We start from the raw sequence: 20,124 nt of genomic DNA, 5'->3' as shown, positions 1-20,124 counted from the left end.
AGCTAATTTTATATATATATAAACATTTTATTATTATGGATGTTGTGTATTGTTTATTGTTTTGTGATTGTATGGCGAGACCAAAGATAAAGTACAACTACTAACTAACACATTATTTGTCAGGCTGTATGGTTCAACAAAGAATCTTTCTGCTGCACAAACATTTTTTTTGTAGTCCAAAAATGTTCTATAGATTATAAAATAACTAGTTTTAAATTTTAAGAACTTTTACTAGAAAGGGACCCCTATTGGGCCTCCAAAATGTTCTATAGGGGTCCCCAGAAAATTTCAGATATTTTTTTTTAAATTATTTATTAGGTATGTATCTCTAATTTCTTGCTACAAACATATTTGCTTTGTATTGTTCTAGTGTATTTTCCTTATTATTAAAGTCCCCTTAATCTCACTCACTGGGGTTCATAAGGCAGAATTATTTGTAAAGCTGCTGTAGTTGCTACAGTACAAATAAATATGATTTGTAAATGTTTGTCTTCAGGTTATACATCCAGCTAAATGTATACTAAATGTAGCCAATTATATATTCAGTATATTAGAAAAATATGTATTATGGATTGATTCATGAGCGAGTCATAAGCACATAGCTGTCAGCAGGTGGCAGGAGCGCATACGGAAGATTGAAGGTTCAGTCAGTGCGCCATTGGTCTTTTTTTCAGTTTGGAAATCATGGCAGGCGGTGAGAGAGTCGCTCATCTAATGCGACAGTTGGCAAGCGCGTCGTAAGTTTACATATTTTTAATCCACACTATCCGCGTTATTGCAGTGTTTGTTGGGTTAATGCACTTTGGTATTTGTGCAGGTATGTGTGCATATTTGCTGTGCTCGACGGCCTGAGAGTGTAAACAAACAAAATTCAAAGGACACACAATAATGTAGTATTGAAAGACACCTTATAGGCTACATATCATTATCATTATGTTTGCACGCAGATGTCTTGTAGATGCAGATGCCCCGCTCATTCTCAAGCTTATTCACACATTCATCATGGAGGTAAAGTTTAGTCATTATTCATCATCTCTGAATAAATGAAAAGTGAATGTGATTTATGTGTGTGTGTAGTTTCTGCAGGTACGCTTCATGAGCGGAAAACTGACTACGCGTTTGAAGTAAGAGCTCAATACTAAAATAAACTACAGTAAACAGTCTGTCTGTGTATAGTTTTTAGAGTAAACACTTCTAAATCAATTAAAATTATTTAAATGAATGAACCAGTCAAGCAAAGAGAATACATTGTTGATATCAAATTTAATGAATGTTTTTTCTTTTTTTATTACTACTACGATATATATTTTTCATAATTTTCTGTTTTAGATGGCTTGTTCAAATATCAGATTTGGGCCGGGAGTGACCAGAGAAATTGGAATGGTATATCAATTCATTTTGAATTATTATGACCCCAAAATGAAATATTTGGTCAACATTTACTCACCTTGTTTAATGTGTAAACTCTGAATGGATTTCCAAAATTCCTGCAAAGTCAGTTCCAAGTAATTTCTGTTTAAAACTTGTTCTTTATTGGTTAGAGAGTTGGCTGTTTGTGATTTTTCTTATCAGGATTTGCAGAACATGGGAGCCCGTAATGTCTGTCTCATGACGGACCAAAATCTGGCTCGACTGCCACCGGTCGCAGCAGTAATAGATTCAATGACAAAGCATGGAGTGAATTATCAGATCTTTGAGGATGTCAGAGTGGAACCAACAGACAAAAGGTGCAAGCAAAAGAGATACATCCAAAAGAAAAATTATTATATACAGTTATGTTTTTCAGTTCTTTAAGTAAGGAATAATTGACGACGGGCCACTGAACTATAAGAAAATAATGCACACCAAGGTGGTAATGCGGCACGACGCGAAGCGGAGTGCCGTTACACCGCAGGTGTGCATTATTTTCAAATAATTCAAAGGACCGGAGTCAATTATTCCGCTTATACCACGGTTACCACAAACATTGCTCTGGTGCCTATTTTTAAGACATTTGAAAAGATAGGTGTGCGGTTTACAGAAAAATAATCAACACCCATAGAACATTTCTCAGCCAATCAGAATGCAGCATTCAACAGACCCGTGGTACAAAGCTCACATAACACACACCGTTTTGGCCAATCTAATGTTAGTCTTTCGTGTTGTCAGATTATTAAAAGACAGAAAAGCCTTTCTGTTTTTTTCGGAGAAAGACGAACACTTGAAGGCGTACGGTGGGCGGAGCGAAAGAGTTAACGAGTAAGCGCAGCCTTTGGATACTAATCTAACAGTTGTGACACCGATGGAAATCAAACTTAAATAAAAACTTAGAACAAAGAAGGAGGAACGCTTCTCTTGGTCAAATTTTTTTTTATAAATAATGCAATCGCTGTACAAAAATCCAGGGTGTTTTTGAATGTGATGAGAGGAAAACCTTATTTAGCTTTCCAAGTAACCCTGTCTTAGGACAACAGTGGATGCAGTGCATTTTTCCCAGACAGCAATGTAATTGAGAATGTGTTTTTGTTCCCTGGCTGCATTTCGGAGGGAGTTGCTTTGCAGGCAGGGCTCGGTTTGATTCCGGATTTGCCGCTTGTTTACAACTGATGGAGCGGAAGACCCCGTTTAGGAGTCGCAACCACAGGTGGCCATTGGCCATCTAGCCATTTTTTGATTAAAGGCTTTTTTTACATTTGTCTGGAGTTACTCATTTTTTCTATTTTCTGAAAAAAAAAACTATGGCTTACAGTCAGATACAGCCTTACATATATGATCCAGAATCGGATACTGAGTCAGTAATTGACCAACAGGAACAACAGAAGCAACGATTACAACAGGATGTCTCTATCTGGTAATTAATTCTTGTTTGTTTAAATGAGACGTAAATCTTGATTTTTTTTCTGCATTTGCTCGTTTAAAAGGTGTAAATGCCGTAAGTGCAGTACAATGCCAACTGAGGCGGAAAATGTTTGCTGTTGTTCATGTTTGTTTACATTACATGCACATATAGGTCGATGGCAAACAAAACACGTAAGATTTTGCTTTACTTACCTCCTCTGGTTGCGACTCTTAAATAGGGTCTTTTAAAGTTGGGACCGCTCCATCAGTTGTAAACAAGTGGCAAATCTGGCGTCAAACTGAGCCTCGTTTGTAAAGCAATCCTCTCTGAAATGCAGTCATAGAACAAACATAAACCCATTTGCAATCACGTTGCTGTCCGGAAAAAATGAATTGCATCCATTGTTGTCTTAATATAGGGTAACTTGGAAAGCCAAATAAGGTTTTCTTCTCCTTACATCCAAAAACACACTTCTTTTGTCAAACCATCTTGATAAAACAAAGTTGTTGCATGCTGTGCAGTTATACCGGTGACTTCTAATTGACAGAGCAATGATAATGCGCATTCTCGCTCTCACTTGACGTGCAGGCGTCCATTTTTCTTTTTTTCTGCTAAATACACACTTTTATTTAAAGGAACAGTATGTAGGATTGTGGCCAAAACTGGTATTGTAATCACAAAACTTGTGGCTAAAACTGGTACTGCAATCATAAAAATTGTGGCCAAAACTGGTACTGCAATCACACAACTAGTGGCCAATTCACAACATAAACATCAATTGAGGGCTGCAAGTGCACTTTTTAAATGACAATATCCTGGCCAGACCACTGTTGTCACTGATATAAGTATTTGAAATGAAAATGATTTCTTAATGTCTAGTGATATATCAGGGCCATTTTATGATTAATTGATATAAATTTCTTACATACTGTTCCTTTAATAAAGGTTTTAAAGGTTTATTTTAAAATATCCAGCCATTACATTCAGCCGTTACAGGGGTCTTTGGGTCTTAGATAACACTTTTATGTTTGAATAGTGAAAAGACAGAGGTGATGCTTATTGGCTCGTCTAACCAACGTAAAGTGGGCTATGCAACAATTAATATAGATCGCTCAGTGCTACAGTTTAAAAAAAAAACCCTGAAAAACCTGGGTGTTATATTTGATGCTCATCTAACACTTGACCCCCATGTACAGAATACGGTTAAACGTCATTCCATCTTGGTCCTGTGTAATCTTTTACGGTGTCTGAAAAACTGATCAACACATTTGTTTTCTCCTGTATTGATTACTAATGCTCTGCTCGCAGGTGTATCTAAAGATACTCTTAGCAAATTGCAAAAAATAAACAAACAAATCAAAACATTTTGCATATATGCAACTTTTTGTAAACCGCTCTCTCTCTCTTCACAGTTTTAAAAAAGCAATCGACTTTGCCAAAAAAGGACATTTTGATGTTTATGTTGCTGTGGGTGGGGGCTCTGTGATTGACACCTGCAAAGCAGCTAATCTCTATGCATCACACCCAGACGCAGAATTTCTGGACTTTGTAAATGCACCAATTGGAAAAGGAAAACCTGTCACAGGCATACTGAAGCCACTTATTGCTGGTATAAAAACTCTGTGCAACTGTATGTTAACACACGCTGCTAAATGACATTATTTTAAAATAATTTTGTGTGTGTTTTTTTTGTGTCCATGCAAGTTCCCACTACAGCTGGTACTGGAAGTGAAACCACAGGAGTGGCCATCTTTGATTTTGAAGAAATGAAGGCTAAAACTGGTTCGCAGAAACATTGTATTAATTTTAACACCTTATCACTGTGCTCTGTATTCATTAAGAGAGAGGTTGAGTGTCGGGAGTTTAGGTTTAAAGCCCCACTGTGTATGATCTACTCCCATCTAGCGGTAAAGCTCTATATGACAACCAACTGATTATTACTTTCTAGCCCCCCCCCATTCGGAACGCGTTTTAACTAGTACGGTGGCCCTGTCATGCCAAGGTTAACATGGCTTCCAGTAGCTAAAGAAAAAGCAATGAAAAAAAATGAACAATTTGCATTGTCCTTTGCCTGTGATCCGTCAAAGCACACAGATTTATGTTAAACATGTAAAAAGTCTGATTGTCATGATATGTCCGCTTAAAATCACATAAGTTACAAAAAGCAATCATAAACGTAGCTTAAACACTCCTTTTTCATCCACGCGAGGAAAAATATCACAGGGGCTGTTAAACTTGGTATTAAGATGTGTTTTCATCGATCAGATCACAAGTGGACGAGAGAGAGACATTACGTTTACACTTGGTGTTTAAATCCGTCTCTTTTTGTCCATTTTCGACCGCTTCTCTTCAGATTACTGAGGGGATGGTCTGTGGACCAGTTCCTCTCCTGTCATTTACTCATGAGCTAGAGTAATGACGGGTTTAAATGGACGCAAACTAATATGTCAGAGTCCAATGCTTATGTTTTAAGTAAACGTTACATGTCCGTGTATATGTAAGAGCTTTCTCTGATATTGGTGAAATAAGATCGCTCAACTTTCACACGCTTGTAAAATGAAACGAAAGACGCGCAGATCAGACGCTTTTATCAATGAAAGGCTAAAAATAGCGCTGTACACCGTGTGTTTGTGTTAGAGGTCAGAAAAGATGAAAAACATTTATCTCACTACCTCAGATTACATAAATGGGCGGAGAGACGGCGTCTGGCTGTTCCAAGACATTAAACCACATGCATGTTTACACTAACAAGTGTTACGCATACCCATGCTATAGTTAGCCAAAGAACTATAAAACTTCAAGTTTACAACATAAACTGTATAGATGTAAACGAATATGCTGAATTACCTGTGGTGAAGATAGAAAGTAACTTGAGTCCAATGAGCCCCATCTTGGAAAACTAACTCCAATATTGACTTTGGTCTTGATGTTTTTCCTGTCGCGTTGTCGTTTAAAATCCCTGTTTCGCTTCCTTGGCGACTTGTTTTAATGTCCTCGAGAATAGTTCTTCAACAAACTTTCAAAGCATTAGATCGCAGGTTTATCACGGCGTGCGGCCGAAGGATTCAGTCTTACGCAGGTCGCATATCCGGGCTGCATACGTCATCAAGCCTGGTTTATTTAAATTAACTGAGCATTACATTCGCAAGTCATAAGCATATAACAACAATTTACAATTAACTAAGAATAAATGTCAGCTTTATAATTGTTAATATTCTGAAATAAGACTGTCTTGATGACGTATACCGCCTACACATGCAACCTCGGGAGGCTTCAGCTAGCGGCCAGCTTGAGTGTGCTCTGAAAGCGCGAAAGGCGGAGCTTGAATTTCAGGAATGTCCCTCGTCTGCAAATGTATTTCAAAGATGAAGGCACAACATTGATTTAGCCAATCGAGCAGATTCTACACTTACGAGAATACTTTGATTAGTGGGGTGGAAGTAATTACACATGAATGAGCACATACTTTTGGAAGAAAACATGGGTTTTTCCTAAGAATTAACTAAAAAAAGTACACACTGGAGCTTTAAAATGAGATTGGGTTAAGTTCAGGCTTAGTGTTAGAAGTTTATGGGTCAGAGTTGGCGTTAAAGGTTAAAAGTCTATAGGGGGTATCAGCGGCAACAACATAAGCAAATGGCTTTTGTGGCCCAAACTCAAAATCACCATGAAATCCAAACCGAGATTCTTATTTTTTAATATTGCAAAGTTCATTATAAACAATTTCTCTGGTGTGGGTAATTTTTTTGTCACGTGTTTGACCTCATAAAGTTTAATCAAAATCTGAAAATGTACTTCCACTGTCTTGTGGCAAATCTTTTCTGATGACCTCAGCTAGATGTTTTGGGTGGAGGATTTGTTAACTTCGCCCCCTCCAACTGTCTGTCTGCTGCGAGTTCCATTTATTATGGATGTGCATCTCCATTAACTAAGGCCAATCTCGATGCATAGCATACAATACAATACAATACAATACATTAACTCTTTCCCCGCCATTGAAGAGTTAACTAGTCAATTAAGAGAAAATGCTTCCCTGCCAATGATAAGTTTTTCCGCCAATTCGGATTTCTGCTATTATTCATCAGTTGGCGCTCTAAACCAACTTATAAAACCCAGAAGTATTCCCTTAAGGCAAACAGTTAAAACTCTGTGTATGTTTTGATGATCGCTCTGAATCTGTCTCTATCAAAAGACTTAACAAAAATTGAATTATTTCAGCTTTTTGCTAATTTTTTTTTTTTTAAGAAACCTACTTATATTTGAGAGGTGATAAAAATGAAACGTTTAATGAAACGTTCTTTTTTTTTAAAAAAGCAGAGGGTCTGTTCTTTTATTTGATATATTGTATGTTTTTATATATTTTCTTTTTAAAAACGCTGGCCAGGAAAAAGTTAAAGATACATAAGAAGCAGCGGCCCGATTTCGATTCAGTTCAACATGATGTCATTCAATGCAGTTTAATGCATTGAAATGCAATGAAAAAGTATGATGCTATGGAAATATATTTGGTACACATAGTTTACTTTAATTTCTGTGTTGCAAATTATAAATTAACTAGATATGACATTCATGACTTTTCTCGGTTTCTGTAGTGTTGATCAGTGTTTCTGATACGTCAGCAGCAAATAGCTACAGTTTAGAGAGGAAAAAAGCAATCTCAAAATATTGGTCAGTATCTCGTCAGTAACGCCTGTTCCTTGATTAGTAATAAATCGCCATCAGCTGCTTTCAGATGGAGCGGCATTTACTACATAGAGCCGTAGTTCACGGACAAGCGGGGAAATATCGCATTCATAATCACAGGAGATTCATTTGCGATTATGAATGTGATGTTTCCCCGCTTGTCGGTGAGCTGCGGCTCTGTGTGGTGGGTGCCGCTCCATCTGAGGGCAGATGATGCCGATTTATTACTAATTTATTGACAAGATGCGCGTGACAATCGCGTGAGATATTTTGTGCAACCCTAGTATTATTGCTACCTACATCACAAAACAGGCGAATTCTGTGGGCAAAACCTAATTTTTCACATGCTTGCATAGAATGGTTTACCAAAAAGTTACTGGGTTGATCTTTCACATTTTCTAAGTTGATAGAAGCAATGGAGACACAATTAAAGCACTTAAACATGGAAAAAGTCAGATTTTCACACTATAGCCCCTTTAACTGTGGCAATGCATGTGTCATATGAAGCCGTTTATAAGTTAAAGAAACAGTATGTAGGATTGTGGCCAAAACTGGTATTGCAAGCACAAAACTTGTGGCTAAAACTGGTACTGCAATCACACAACTGGTGGCCAATACACAACATGACAACATAAACATCAGTTAAGGGCTGCAACTCCACTTTTTAAATGACAATATCCTGGCCGGACCACTGTTGTCAGCGATATAAGTATTTGAAATGAAAATTATTTCTTAATGTCTAGTGACATATCAGGGCCATTTTCTGATTAATTGATATAAATTTCTTACATACTGTTCCTTTAAGAATTATCTACTGTGCACAGTTAATGTGTAGGTGTTTTGGTTTATAATTTCTGTCAATATCTATGTAGCATATTTAACTGAAACACATTATTTGTTTGTTTTTAGGCATAGTGAATCGAGTAATAAAGCCAACATTGGGCATGGTGGATCCGTTGCACACTCTTCACATGCCTTCCAGAGTGGCAGCTAACAGCGGGTTTGATGTGCTCTGGTGTGTGTTTAGATACAAGATCAAAGCAAAATAGTTGTGCATGGTATGCATGTTGATATGACTACATGTGTTGTATGTATACATCTGCAATATGTTTATAATGTGTAAATCTTTCTTTTCAGTCATGCATTAGAGTCTTTCACTGCATTGCCTTATAACCAGAGGAGTCCCTGCCCATCAAACCCAATCAATCGCCCCGCCTACCAGGGCAGTAATCCAATCAGCGATGTTTGGGCAAGACACGCTCTCAAGATTGTTGCCAAATACTTGAAAAGGTATGTTTCTGTGTTTGGGTATGTAAAACTTTAGTGCTTCTGTGTGTGTAAGAGTATTCACGATTTTACAATTCCTTTGGTGTGTTAAGTATGTAGTAGTACATGTTAACGATATGCAAAAGGTACAAACCCCAAAGTAAACGATGACGCGAGTTATCGTCTACAATGTAAATCTCTTTTCTTGGACTACAAAACAAACACATGGATTGTAGGCAACAGTTTACTTCCTAGGATTGGTGATGAAGACAAGACCGACATTATCATAATTCCTCCCGCTTTGACTCGTAGCCTGTAAGTTAACTCCTGTTAGCATTGCATTGTGACAGAATCTTTCAAACATGGTAAGGAGCATCACATTTACGTCAGATGTCAGAGGTATTTAGGCCTATCAAAACGTATAGGTTAGCTGGCCAATCAGGGACACAGCGCTTTTTAAATTCCGTGCGTTTTTACAAAATCTGTGCGTTTCAGGAAGACAGGGATATCTGGAGCTAGAAAAATGTAGGGTATGTGGAAATAATGTGTTTTTTAAACATTTTTATAAACCACCCGAACACATTGTATTATACCAAATACACAAAATAATGTTGTTTTTAGCAATGAAATAGGTGCTTTTTAATTGATGAAAGCACATGTATGTTGTAGGGCAGTGCGTGATCCAGAAGATGTGGAGGCTCGGTCCAGCATGCACCTGGCCAGTGTGTTTGCAGGAATTGGCTTTGGCAATGCTGGAGTCCATTTATGGTAATTAAACCAAACTAGCATCCAAAACATAATTGATTCTGGTAATGAGTTTGCAAGCATCAAATCACAGAGCACTTAGGAGATTGCTTATCAAAATGCTAGTGCTACACTGCGATAATTTTCTTGATTTCTACACCTGTGCATATCAGACAGTGCAGGTGGACCGAACTCATTGCTGTGAGAGTTTGGGGAATGACTAACAAATCAGACATTGACTTTCATGAAAATGTGTGACTTTTATGATAATGTGCTTATAATTTAAACGTAATAGTGAGAGAAATAAGTTTGTGCATCTTGCAGATTCAAACAAGGTAAGACTAGTTTTCTATCTGGGAGGTTAATTTAATTTGGCTTACATTAGTGAATGTTTCTGGAAAAGTAATGGTCTATTTGGTGATTTTATTTCTTTAAATTGTTAATTATTTCTTTTTTTTTAATGAGTCACGGAATGTCCTACCCTATTGCTGGGAATGTCAAAACTCACAGGGCCAAAGGCTACAATGTGAACCATCCTATAGTGGTAAATATTTTGTGTACTACATAACATATTGTAGAATGTATTACATATTAATAAAGAAAATTGTTTCTGTATTGTTGTTAAGTAATTTATTTTCGTTTTTTTCAGCCTCATGGACTGTCTGTAGTTCTTACATCACCAGCTGTTTTTGCCTTTACTGCCAGCATGTGCCCAGAGCGCCATCTAGAGGCAGCACAGATACTCGGTAAAAGACATGCAACGCTACATGGGACCCAGTCTGTGAAATCCCAGCTCAAGTCATTCATTATGATCTACTGTTTTTAAAATAAAATCATCTTACATAACATAAAGAACATTTTGTGAAAATACAACCCTGATATCTTCAATATTGACCGAGTAAGGCTATGCCAATGTGAAATTAATGATGGATTTCACAGACTCTGGGTCACACATCACATTCTAAAAGTAATGTATTGACATTTTTGCAAAGCTATAGTGTTGATTTAAAACCTGCAATCTGAAATGTATGTTTTGATTTACACTTGTATGTTGGTCATGGCTTAAAGGATTAGTCCATTTTCTTTAAAAAAATCCAGATCATTTACTCACCACCAGGTCATCCAAAATGTTTATGTCTTTCTTTGTTCAGTCGAGAAGAAATTGTGTTTTTTTTTTTGAGAAAAAACATTCCAGGATTTTTCTCGTTTTTATGGACTTTAATGGAGCCCAACACTTAACAGTTTTAATGCACTTTAAAATTGCAGTTTCGAAGGACTCTAAACTATCTCAAGCGAGGCATAAGGGTCTTGTCTTGTGGAGCGATTGTCATTTTTGGCAGGAAGAATGGAAAATATGCACTTTTGATCCACAACTTCTCTTCTTTCTCCGGCTATGTGACGAGCCAGCGCTACCTTGCGTAATTATGTGTAAAGGTCACGTGTTACATATATGAAACGCACATTTGCGAGCCATTGTAAACAATAAACTGACACAAAGACATTAATTATTATCATTCGACATACAACACGTCGGAACGGTCCTCTTTCTCCACACTTGTAAACACCGGGGCGTAGTTTCGATACGTCATCCGTGACCTCTTGATGTGATGAAGTATTACCTGAGGTTGCACGTCACAGGACTGGGGGAAGACGAGAGTTTGTGGTTTAAAAGTCCATATTTTTTATTTTTCTTGCCAAAAATTACAATCGTTTCACTAGATAAGACCCTTGTGCCTCGTTTGGGACCGTTTAGAGTCCCTTGAAACGGCGTTGAAACTGTGTTGGGGTCCATTCAAATGAAAAAAATCCTGGAATGTTTTCCTCAAAAAACATAATTTCTTCTCGACTGAGCAAAGACAGACATCAGCATTTTGGATAGCATGGTGGTGATGAGTAAATATCTGGATTTTTTTTAAGAAAATTGATTAATCCTTTAAGGTTTACATTACAGACTGTGTGTGTTGTTCTGTGTGTTTTATAAGGCGTCGACATACATAACATTAAAAAAGAAGATGCTGGCCGTTTATTGGCTGACACTATCAGAACTTTTTTATATGACCTGGATGTGGAGGACGGCTTGTCTGCCATTGGCTACACTAAAGAGGACATCCCATCTTTGGTGAAGGGCACTATACCTCAGGTCAGCCAATCAATCTATCTATATTAAATGAAGGTTAAATTGCTGAATGTCTTGAATTATAAAACTAAATGTGCAGAACAGATAATCTCACAAATAATTTGAACAATGACACAAATGTGTCTCAGTAATGAATTTTGTTTTGTGTATGTTTTGCAGGAGAGGGTCACTAAACTGTCCCCTAGGACTCACAGTGAGGAGGATCTGGCTGATCTGTTTGCTGCCTCCATGAAGCTCTATTGAGCACCCTGAAGATTTTAGCACTGGACTGAAAACAAACTCATTTCTCAGAAGTGCAGACTCACAGATTAGCTGTGCTAAATGTATTATGTAAGCAAAGACACTGATCTAAGTGCACAGCCCATTAATCCTTTCAGGGTTTGCAGTAGTGCCTTACTGTCAGATACTGTACTTGTAAATAATGCACACGTTCTTGTGTTTCAATCGAGTCATAAACTAATACATGTGTAACAAATCATGAAATGCTGTAAACAAATACCCATAATTATATTTGTGACCACACACCTTAGCCTTGTACATGTGTGACTGATTTGTGAATCAGAACAAAATTGATTTAGATTACATTTAGCTTAGTGTTATTCACTATATTAAACTAAATCAAAGTGTAAAATTATTCAGTACAGTGTAAAAATTCCTTGTTGCACTTTACAATTAAATTTACAATTTCAACTTTCTTAGTTGTAGTGAGGAGTTTCTATAAATTATAAAATAAAGTTGAAATAACTTAAGGTAATTCAACTTAATTTTATCATTTATAGAAACTCGTCACTAGTAAAAGAAATTAACTACAAATTTAAATTGATTTTTACAGTGTACTTTTAAATAATTGAATTTGGGTTTTTTTTAGCTTCTGGGCAAATTCAGTGTGCTTTGTTGTAAAAAGCTGGATTAATTGAAAAAAAAAACATTTTCTTACATTAAAGGTGCAGTGTGTAACTTTTAGAAGGATTTAATGACAGGATTGCGATATAATACTTAACTATATTATCAGCGGTGTAAAAAGATCTTACATAATGAACTTATGTGTTTATTACCTTAGAATGAGGCGTATTTATCTACATACAGCGCGGGTCCCCTTGTTCCGCCATTTTTCTACAGTAGCCCTAAAGGGAAAACTGCTTTGTTTTGTCACTACCGTATTTTGTCTTAGACATCACATTCGCTTTGCAGCCCTCTATCGGCCAAAACCGCAATAAAGAAGTTTCCAACCGTCGGGTCGCGGCCCTGTAGTTTGAGTGAAAACTACAAAAACTTGCTTTACGGCAGACCTACTATCCAATCAGAGCCAGCTTTGCTGCAATAGGCTAAATTATTTATGATAGTGGTAATGGACAATTCCGCGTTTCAACCTGTAGGGGGAGCAAAGAGCAAATTTTTTTAGGTTTTTTAAAGGCAGGATAGGCAGGAATTGTCTAGAGAGAACTTTTTGACAAGTTTGTTTGAACTGTCTTTATATATCAATACATAAGTAAAATGTAAATACTCTGGAAAAGAGAGTAAAAATCGAGTGTCTGTGGACTTCTCACGACTGTTTTAAACACAGCTCATTTTTCCATTCACCCCCTCCCTTCTGGGTTTCTTCTAAAGCCACGCCCCCAAATCACATGAAAGCATTCGCCTCAGACGAGCGGAGAGGAAGGAGCGCGGAGCATATAGTAACATCATGTCACAATCACATGTAATAATACACCTAACTTTATCACTATGAATATAAACAAATAGGATGGCTTTTAGTACTCACTATTAAGCCAGTGTTTTGCATGTAAGAGTTTCCGTGATGAAAGCATTGTTGACTCTGATGAGGACTACACTCCGGAGACAATACCGACTCGAGGAAAAGCCACGCGATATTTACTCTCGTTTGATTGCTTCGTTTATTCCTTTGTTTGCCTTCACTGACTGGATATGCAGATACTGTGAGTTCTGAATGCACTTTCTCTGCCATACTTTTGCTCTTCCTAGAGTGCCTCGTGCACGTTCAAATTAATCGGGTGTGTGCATGTGTGGGCAGATCCCATAACAACAGGGGTGGTGCCATGGTCGCGAGAGAGAGTGATAGTCATGCAAGCCAATCATTTGGATCGTCCCGAATGGAGAAATTAGCTGTGGGGCAGCCGTGAGAGGTCTGCAGACGCTTGAGTTTTGTGCTCTCTTTTTCGGAGTGCTTACATTTTGATTATGTATTTGTATGTAGGGACGGTTTGAACAGATTTGTAGAAGAGTTTTTTGGATAATTCCTGCCTATCCTGCCTTTAAGGGGGACAAACTTAATTAATAAATAAAAAAAAAGTTCAAGTTGAGAAGTTATATTTTTTTAAGTGTTCCCAATGGAAGTAATTTGTTTAAGTAGATTCAACTTTCACTTTTTACAGTGTTTGTTACTTGCTGACAACTGAAAAAAAAAAACCTAAGATAATCAAACCTTTTTCCATTTAGTCATACATTTTTACATATAGGCTACACATGCTTATTTTAGATGAAAAATGTGAACCTAAACCTCAAGTTTTTCATTGACAGATTATGCAGAAGACCTCTTTACATATTTGTCAAGGGTTTGTCATGAACAATAGTATAGATTAGATTTTTTTTTTGATTTGTGTTAAGATTGTTGAACATAAATTCTTACGGAACGAAAATATTCAAGAGTATGCACGAAACGCATGAGTAGGGGTGAGCGGGGAACTAACGCAGGGTTAATTGTAACACGCTTACTTTAGATATTTATACAAGGCCGAGCAATCTGTGCTTTTGGTCTTTTTCTCTTACTGTCAGATGATCTGTGAATTTGTGAAAAGATTTGGCGGCATAAAAGTTAATTTCTTCATCTTATGTTTTTTTCGATTTCTGAGTTGGGTGTGTAAGTCACCAAATCCAACCTTATATTATTTTAATCACTGTCTTGTTACCTAAAACATAACACCACTTTAAAACATGTCAGCAACTCCTAATAAATTATAGCTGGGATTGAAAACTTTTTTTCACAGCGGGGTTAGTTGTAACACAGCGTTACAACTAAGCCGCCAATACACAATGATAATGAAATAAAAACAATGTAAATACTATTAATCAAAATGATAACTTTTAATACAATATCCGGGAAATAACTCACAAAAATATAATTTTTTGTCCTAATTGTGCAGCCCTTTAAAAAAATCTATTTATATGCATTGATGCATAATACAAGTATAGTTATATGAGGGATCATGGATGGATGAATGTGTGGACATCTATCTATTATAGGCAGATATATAAACAATATCCACCTTTATTATATAGACAGAATTTTATTAAATTATTTGTGTTTAAACAAATTTTTTTAGCAGGTGTTACAACAAACCCTCTGTTTGTTACAATGAGCCCAACCTATGGGGTTTGCACTCCTGTCGCTTTCGGTGTAATTGTACAATAACGGTAGGTCCCAAACAAACAAACTTTAAGTGTTCATTTGTAGCAGAGGTGTGTGTTAATTGTGTAAAAAAAATGATCAATCGAACTGATAGAGCTAAAGTCAAAAAGCGTTAGGTTGTGCCCCGCTCTTCCCTACCTGTTCTGTTTAGAGACTGGGTATTGGGTATGAAGTGTAATGACATAAGTGTGAAAGGTTTAAATAAATTAAATGCTTAAAGTTGCGTTTTAGAAACATGTGATTGGCTGATCAGAGAACTGTGACCTGGAGCAGGTAAACACTCAAATAGAGCAGACATAAATAGACTTAAGAGACTTACTTTAATTTCCCAGAAAAGCTTCGAATGAAAACACTGTGTGTGCGAGAGTATTTAAAGACAAGTAAGGGGTATAGCAGTGATTCTGAAAGAGTAAAGTGTCCGCCAGTGTAGAAGTGGAGTTTGTGTTACTTGCCATTATATCACCGAAAACATGCAGCAAATCTACACACAGAGTCATGAAGAATTTGAAGTATTCACCACTGTGCTGTCTCCTCAAGGTTAGTGATCTTTCTTGTTTATGTAATTTACAAATCATTAGAACGAAAATGCATGTTGTCTAACTAAATGTCGATGGTTTCAGTTTGTCGGAGAAGAGTAATACTCAAGCACCAAGGAGAAATGGTACCTTGCACACACATGCTTTTTAGTCAGATCTGCAGCATCATTTCCAGATTCTGTAGTTTTCTGTTATATAATGATGGTGAAGGTTGTGTGCGTGTGTGTGCTTGAGGTGGTTGTGGTGACAGGATACAGTGCAGAATATGATGATGAGGTGTGCGTCTGTGCTGGGGAAGTCGTGATGCTGCTGTATCAGGAAGATGCTGAATGGTGTTATGTTCGACTGCAGAATGGACGGGAGGGATACCTGCCCACTGCCTGCTTAACACAGGTACTCATATACATATACACACAAAGCATGTCTCATCCAGATACAAAATGCATTTTCAATACATAAAGTCAAAAATAATTGGACATATGCAAACATTAAGTGTTTTTTTTACAGACACTAGGACGCATTTCTCAATACTTATGTCACTTTTGCAAAACTTTTCACACAGTGAGCACAACAGAAGTCTATGTGGGCTAAACTGAGGATCAATTATCACTGCTTTGGCACAAAATGCATTCAATGACTATCTCTCAAATTTCATGAATTTTTTTCTCACTCAGATACAACAACTGCCCAAACTCTTTGTACGTACAGGCCAATTTGCACATGCTTGCATACTGTTTTTAAAACTGTTAAACTTATGTTCAAAACAATAACAAAACTGAATAAGACAGCAATTTGCTACATACATTTCTACAGTAATATTTTGATGAAATATTTTAAATCTTAAAATTAAATGCTATAAAAACAATTGGACCAGCCACAGCTGTCCACAGCAGAGTAGATTAGCATTACTATTGTATTTATCTGTATCAGTGGATGGTGTGTATGCAAATTCTTGTATTTTGGAATTACGCAATGCAAAAAAGTAAAAATAAATAAACAACATAAAATATTGAAGAATTCTGCATCATGTCTGATTCATTCCAGTAACATATATTGCAGTGAATTATAAAAAGAGATGTCCTTGTTTTACACAAGAAAACATTTTATAATGCTACATGTTGTTAGTGTGGTCATTGTTTTGTGGGTGACAAAGTGTGTTTGTCGGCTGTCAACCTTTGCTAGTGTTATGGAAGAATGAGCTGATTTGAGACCTGAATAAAGCGTTTTGGTAGTTGTAGTGCATTTTGAATGTGAAACGAACTGCTTTGCCAAGCTGAAAGTTGGTTAGGAGAACTGTGTGAAGAGTTTTGCAGAAGTGACCTGAGTATTGAGAAATGTGTCCTAGCGTCTGTAAAAAAAACTGTAATAAGTTAGGTGTTTGTTACCGCTGCAAAAGCTTGCACTTCTCTAGGAAAGCTTTTTAGTAGATGTTGGACCATGGCTGTGACGATTAGATCCCATTTGGACATGAGCATTAGTAAAGTCAGGTACTGACGTGGCCGATGGGACCTTTTTAATTTACCCCAAAAGTTTAATGGGCTTTGTGCAAGTCAGACTATTTCTTGACATGACGGCTGGTCATAAAATGTTACTATGTTAAAATGGTACTTTGTTACTTTATAAAATGCTAAATGTCCAAAACTGTATGTTACTTTAAAGGGGACATATGAAAATGTGAATGTGTAAGTGCTATAATTGGGTCACCAGTGCTTGTATAAACCTAGAAATTTGAAGATCAACCCAGTAACTTAGTTTTGCTAAACCATTCTCTGCAAGCAGTTGAAAAAATAGGTCATTCAAATTTGGCTCCCCTTGTGATGTCAGAAGGGGATTATACCGCCCCTTAATCTGCACTATCCAACTACGGCACTGCAATTTAGTGCAGAGATCAGCTCATTTGCATTTAAAAAGACAAACCCAAAACCAGCACATTTTTGCTCACACCTACAAAGTAGCAATTTTAACTAGCTATAATAAATTATATCGTATTTTGAGCTAGAACATCACATACGTACTCTGAGGACACCAAAGACTTATTTGACATCTTAAAACAGTGTCCTTTAAATTCTGTGACATTCTTGGCTGTTTGCTGGATTTTATGCATCCCATTTAGTAATGGGTATTCATTAAAAATGTTTGGTCATATAGCTTAATTACTTATTTTGTGTGTGTGTAGAAAAAAGATCTATTGCCACCTATCGTGACTAAGCAGAGCTCCATACAGGAATCTCCTCGTGTTCGTGGTGTCTGCACAGAGTGAGAGTTTATGATGTTTTTTCTTTATTGTAACTCAGTCTGATTATTTTGTGTATTTACTAAATTGGTATTTGTATCTCCAAAAGACGCTCTTTGAAACTTCCAAGGCGAGCATCATTATCAGGAGTACCTGGTTCACCTCGATTACTTCAGCGGCTGCTCACTCGACCCCGTCGACGCAGTGAAGGACAGGCCACACATCTAGTTGGCGCTATCAATCCTGCATTCCATCCAGACTGACTCCGCCCCAAAATGCCATTACCTTTAAGCTCCACCCCTGGACCTCTAAGCTCCTCCTTTACCTTATAAGCACAGAAGAACAGAAATTAAGCCAGTTTAAAAGTTCAGTCCTCATGTACAGTAACTCCATATTACCTGACCTGGTCTTAGGATCTGAAAATTCACTATTATCATATTGAGTTGACCCAAATGTACATATGTAAATATTGTAATAGTTATTTTCAATAAAAAGTTTATAATCATAACATTTTTGTTTATTATTGAACCCCCCCCCACACACACACAAACCAACTTGTAATAAACCGTCACACAATGTCACAACAAAAGTGTCTTAGTTATATACAAGCTAAATGTCATCCAGCATTGGGTTCTGCCATATTTTGACACATCTGCTGTTGTGATACATATGCTCTTCTGCCCTCGGTTGAGTGTGGCTACTCAGCCTATGCAGCGAGCTAAACATTAATAAGAGATGGTGGTTCCAATAATGACCAGACACAGTTTTTTCCTTCTTTTGTGTCTTTACTGTAGACCTCTCTTTTTCTTGATTGTAAAACTGTGAACATTACAAACAAATTGTATTAAAAATACATTATTTAACAAAACAAGACACATTTCTATGAATTTAAATGCTGGAATAAATCAGAATTCAAGATATAAGAATCACAAGATTACATCTTTAAATTACCCAGTTTGTATAATTTGTAACATACTAAACAGAAGCTAGCTACATTAGCTTGAATTAGGTCACAAATAACTTTCTGTTTGTAAGAGTTAAAATAACCTAATAAGTAACAGAACATTTAGAAAAGCAAAATTGATCACTAATCACTTACAGATTATGGCATATCAAAGCTTCCCGAAGATATAAGGTGTCTGAGATGAGAATAGCATGTCAAAGCCTCTGAACCTTTTCTCACACTGCATGTAACAAACTTTTTAACAACACATCATGAGGAGCACACTCAATATATAATAGAAGAAGAAACCCTTAAAAGAGGTACTGACCCCTAGCGGTAAGATAAAGAAATGCACCAGCAAACTAATACAATACTATAGAACACAGAGGGACAGAATACTCCCCGCCTGACATCTATAAAATGTCATCCATAACTAGCATGTGGAAACAGGTAAAATACAATGAAACAAAGTACCTGATTTTAAGTACTGTCCTTAGACACCAATAACACAACCTCACTTATAGGTCTTATGTAGCATCTGAGTTCACCCTTGCGGAAAATCTTCACTTCTATTTTCCTGACAAGTCCATCCTCGCTTGGGAAGATTTTGGTGATGCGTCCAAGTGGCCAGTTGTTCCTATGTTCAAGAGCCTCCTTTAGCAGAACAACATCTCCTGTTTGTAGATTCGGTTTTACTGTTTTCCATTTGCGGCGGTTCTGAAGTCCTGAGAGGTATTCCTTTTGCCATCTGCTCCAGAAAACATTTGCGAGGTATTGCACGCGCCTCCATTGGGCTCTGAAAAGATTCCTGCTTTCAAACTGACCTGGTGGGACTGGTGGGTTCCCAACTTTTTGTGTGAGTAGCATGGCAGGGGTAAGAATGGCTGGGTTTTCTGGATCTGTAGAAACCGCTGTGAGCGGACGAGCATTCACTATTGCAGTGACTTCAGCCATTAATGTCACTAATATCTCATGAGTAAGTTTTGCATTTTTCTGTTCTAGGAGCATTGCATCAAGGATTTTGCGTGTGACCCCAATCATGCGCTCCCAGGAGCCACCCATATGAGATGCATGTGGGGGGTTAAAATGCCATTTGCACTCAGAGTCTTTGAGAAAGCTGTGAAGTTTACTATTGTGACAGCCTTGTCTATCTATTTGCAGCTCTTTGCAGGCGCTCACAAAATTTGTCCCACAATCGGATCTAAGAAGTTTGACTGCAACCCTGATGGCGAAGAAACGACGTAGGGCATTTATGAATGATGACGTGTCCATTGATTCTATAGTCTCAATGTGAATGGCACGTGTGCTCATACATGTAAATATGACTGCCCATCGCT

General features: G+C 37.2%; 3 protein-coding genes across 4 annotated transcripts in view; 2 read left to right on the top strand and 1 right to left on the bottom strand.

Annotated features, from left to right (window-relative positions):
* LOC129442910 (CMP-N-acetylneuraminate-beta-galactosamide-alpha-2,3-sialyltransferase 2) overlaps positions 1 to 18,136 on the bottom strand; it is a 30,641-nt gene extending 12,505 nt beyond the window's left edge. The window contains exon 1 of the mRNA XM_055203229.2: positions 17,998 to 18,136. The gene's annotated coding sequence lies outside the window, so the exon portion shown is untranslated. The remainder of the gene's footprint in view (positions 1 to 17,997) is intronic.
* adhfe1 (alcohol dehydrogenase iron containing 1) lies at positions 616 to 12,282 on the top strand. Of its 2 annotated transcripts, none has more exons than XM_073855354.1 (14): positions 616 to 737; positions 959 to 1,008; positions 1,087 to 1,124; positions 1,330 to 1,383; positions 1,573 to 1,727; positions 4,231 to 4,427; positions 4,523 to 4,600; positions 8,411 to 8,516; positions 8,639 to 8,791; positions 9,437 to 9,535; positions 9,977 to 10,055; positions 10,161 to 10,257; positions 11,494 to 11,651; positions 11,808 to 12,282. In XM_073855354.1, the coding sequence occupies exons 1-14, from the start codon at positions 685 to 687 to the stop codon at positions 11,889 to 11,891; spliced, it is 1,401 nt and encodes a 466-aa protein (XP_073711455.1). In that variant the 5' UTR covers positions 616 to 684; the 3' UTR covers positions 11,892 to 12,282. The 2 variants fall into 2 exon arrangements, with proteins under 2 accessions (XP_073711455.1, XP_055059199.2); XM_055203224.2 differs by having other exon boundaries at positions 617 to 737; positions 1,078 to 1,124.
* On the top strand, positions 15,146 to 18,352 carry LOC129442911 (uncharacterized). Its single transcript, XM_055203230.2, has 5 exons — positions 15,146 to 15,612; positions 15,696 to 15,736; positions 15,846 to 16,004; positions 17,788 to 17,867; positions 17,954 to 18,352. Exons 1-5 carry the CDS (start codon positions 15,546 to 15,548, stop codon positions 18,105 to 18,107), a joined length of 501 nt encoding a protein of 166 aa, XP_055059205.2. The 5' UTR covers positions 15,146 to 15,545; the 3' UTR covers positions 18,108 to 18,352.
* Positions 18,353 to 20,124: the final 1,772 nt, after the last annotated feature.

This window comes from Misgurnus anguillicaudatus, chromosome 2 (genome assembly GCF_027580225.2).
Source record: "Misgurnus anguillicaudatus chromosome 2, ASM2758022v2, whole genome shotgun sequence".
In the NCBI taxonomy this organism is placed as follows: Eukaryota; Metazoa; Chordata; class Actinopteri; order Cypriniformes; family Cobitidae; genus Misgurnus; species Misgurnus anguillicaudatus.
The sequence above is the reverse complement of the archived record's forward strand: the minus strand, read 5'-3'. Positions and strand labels throughout refer to the sequence as shown.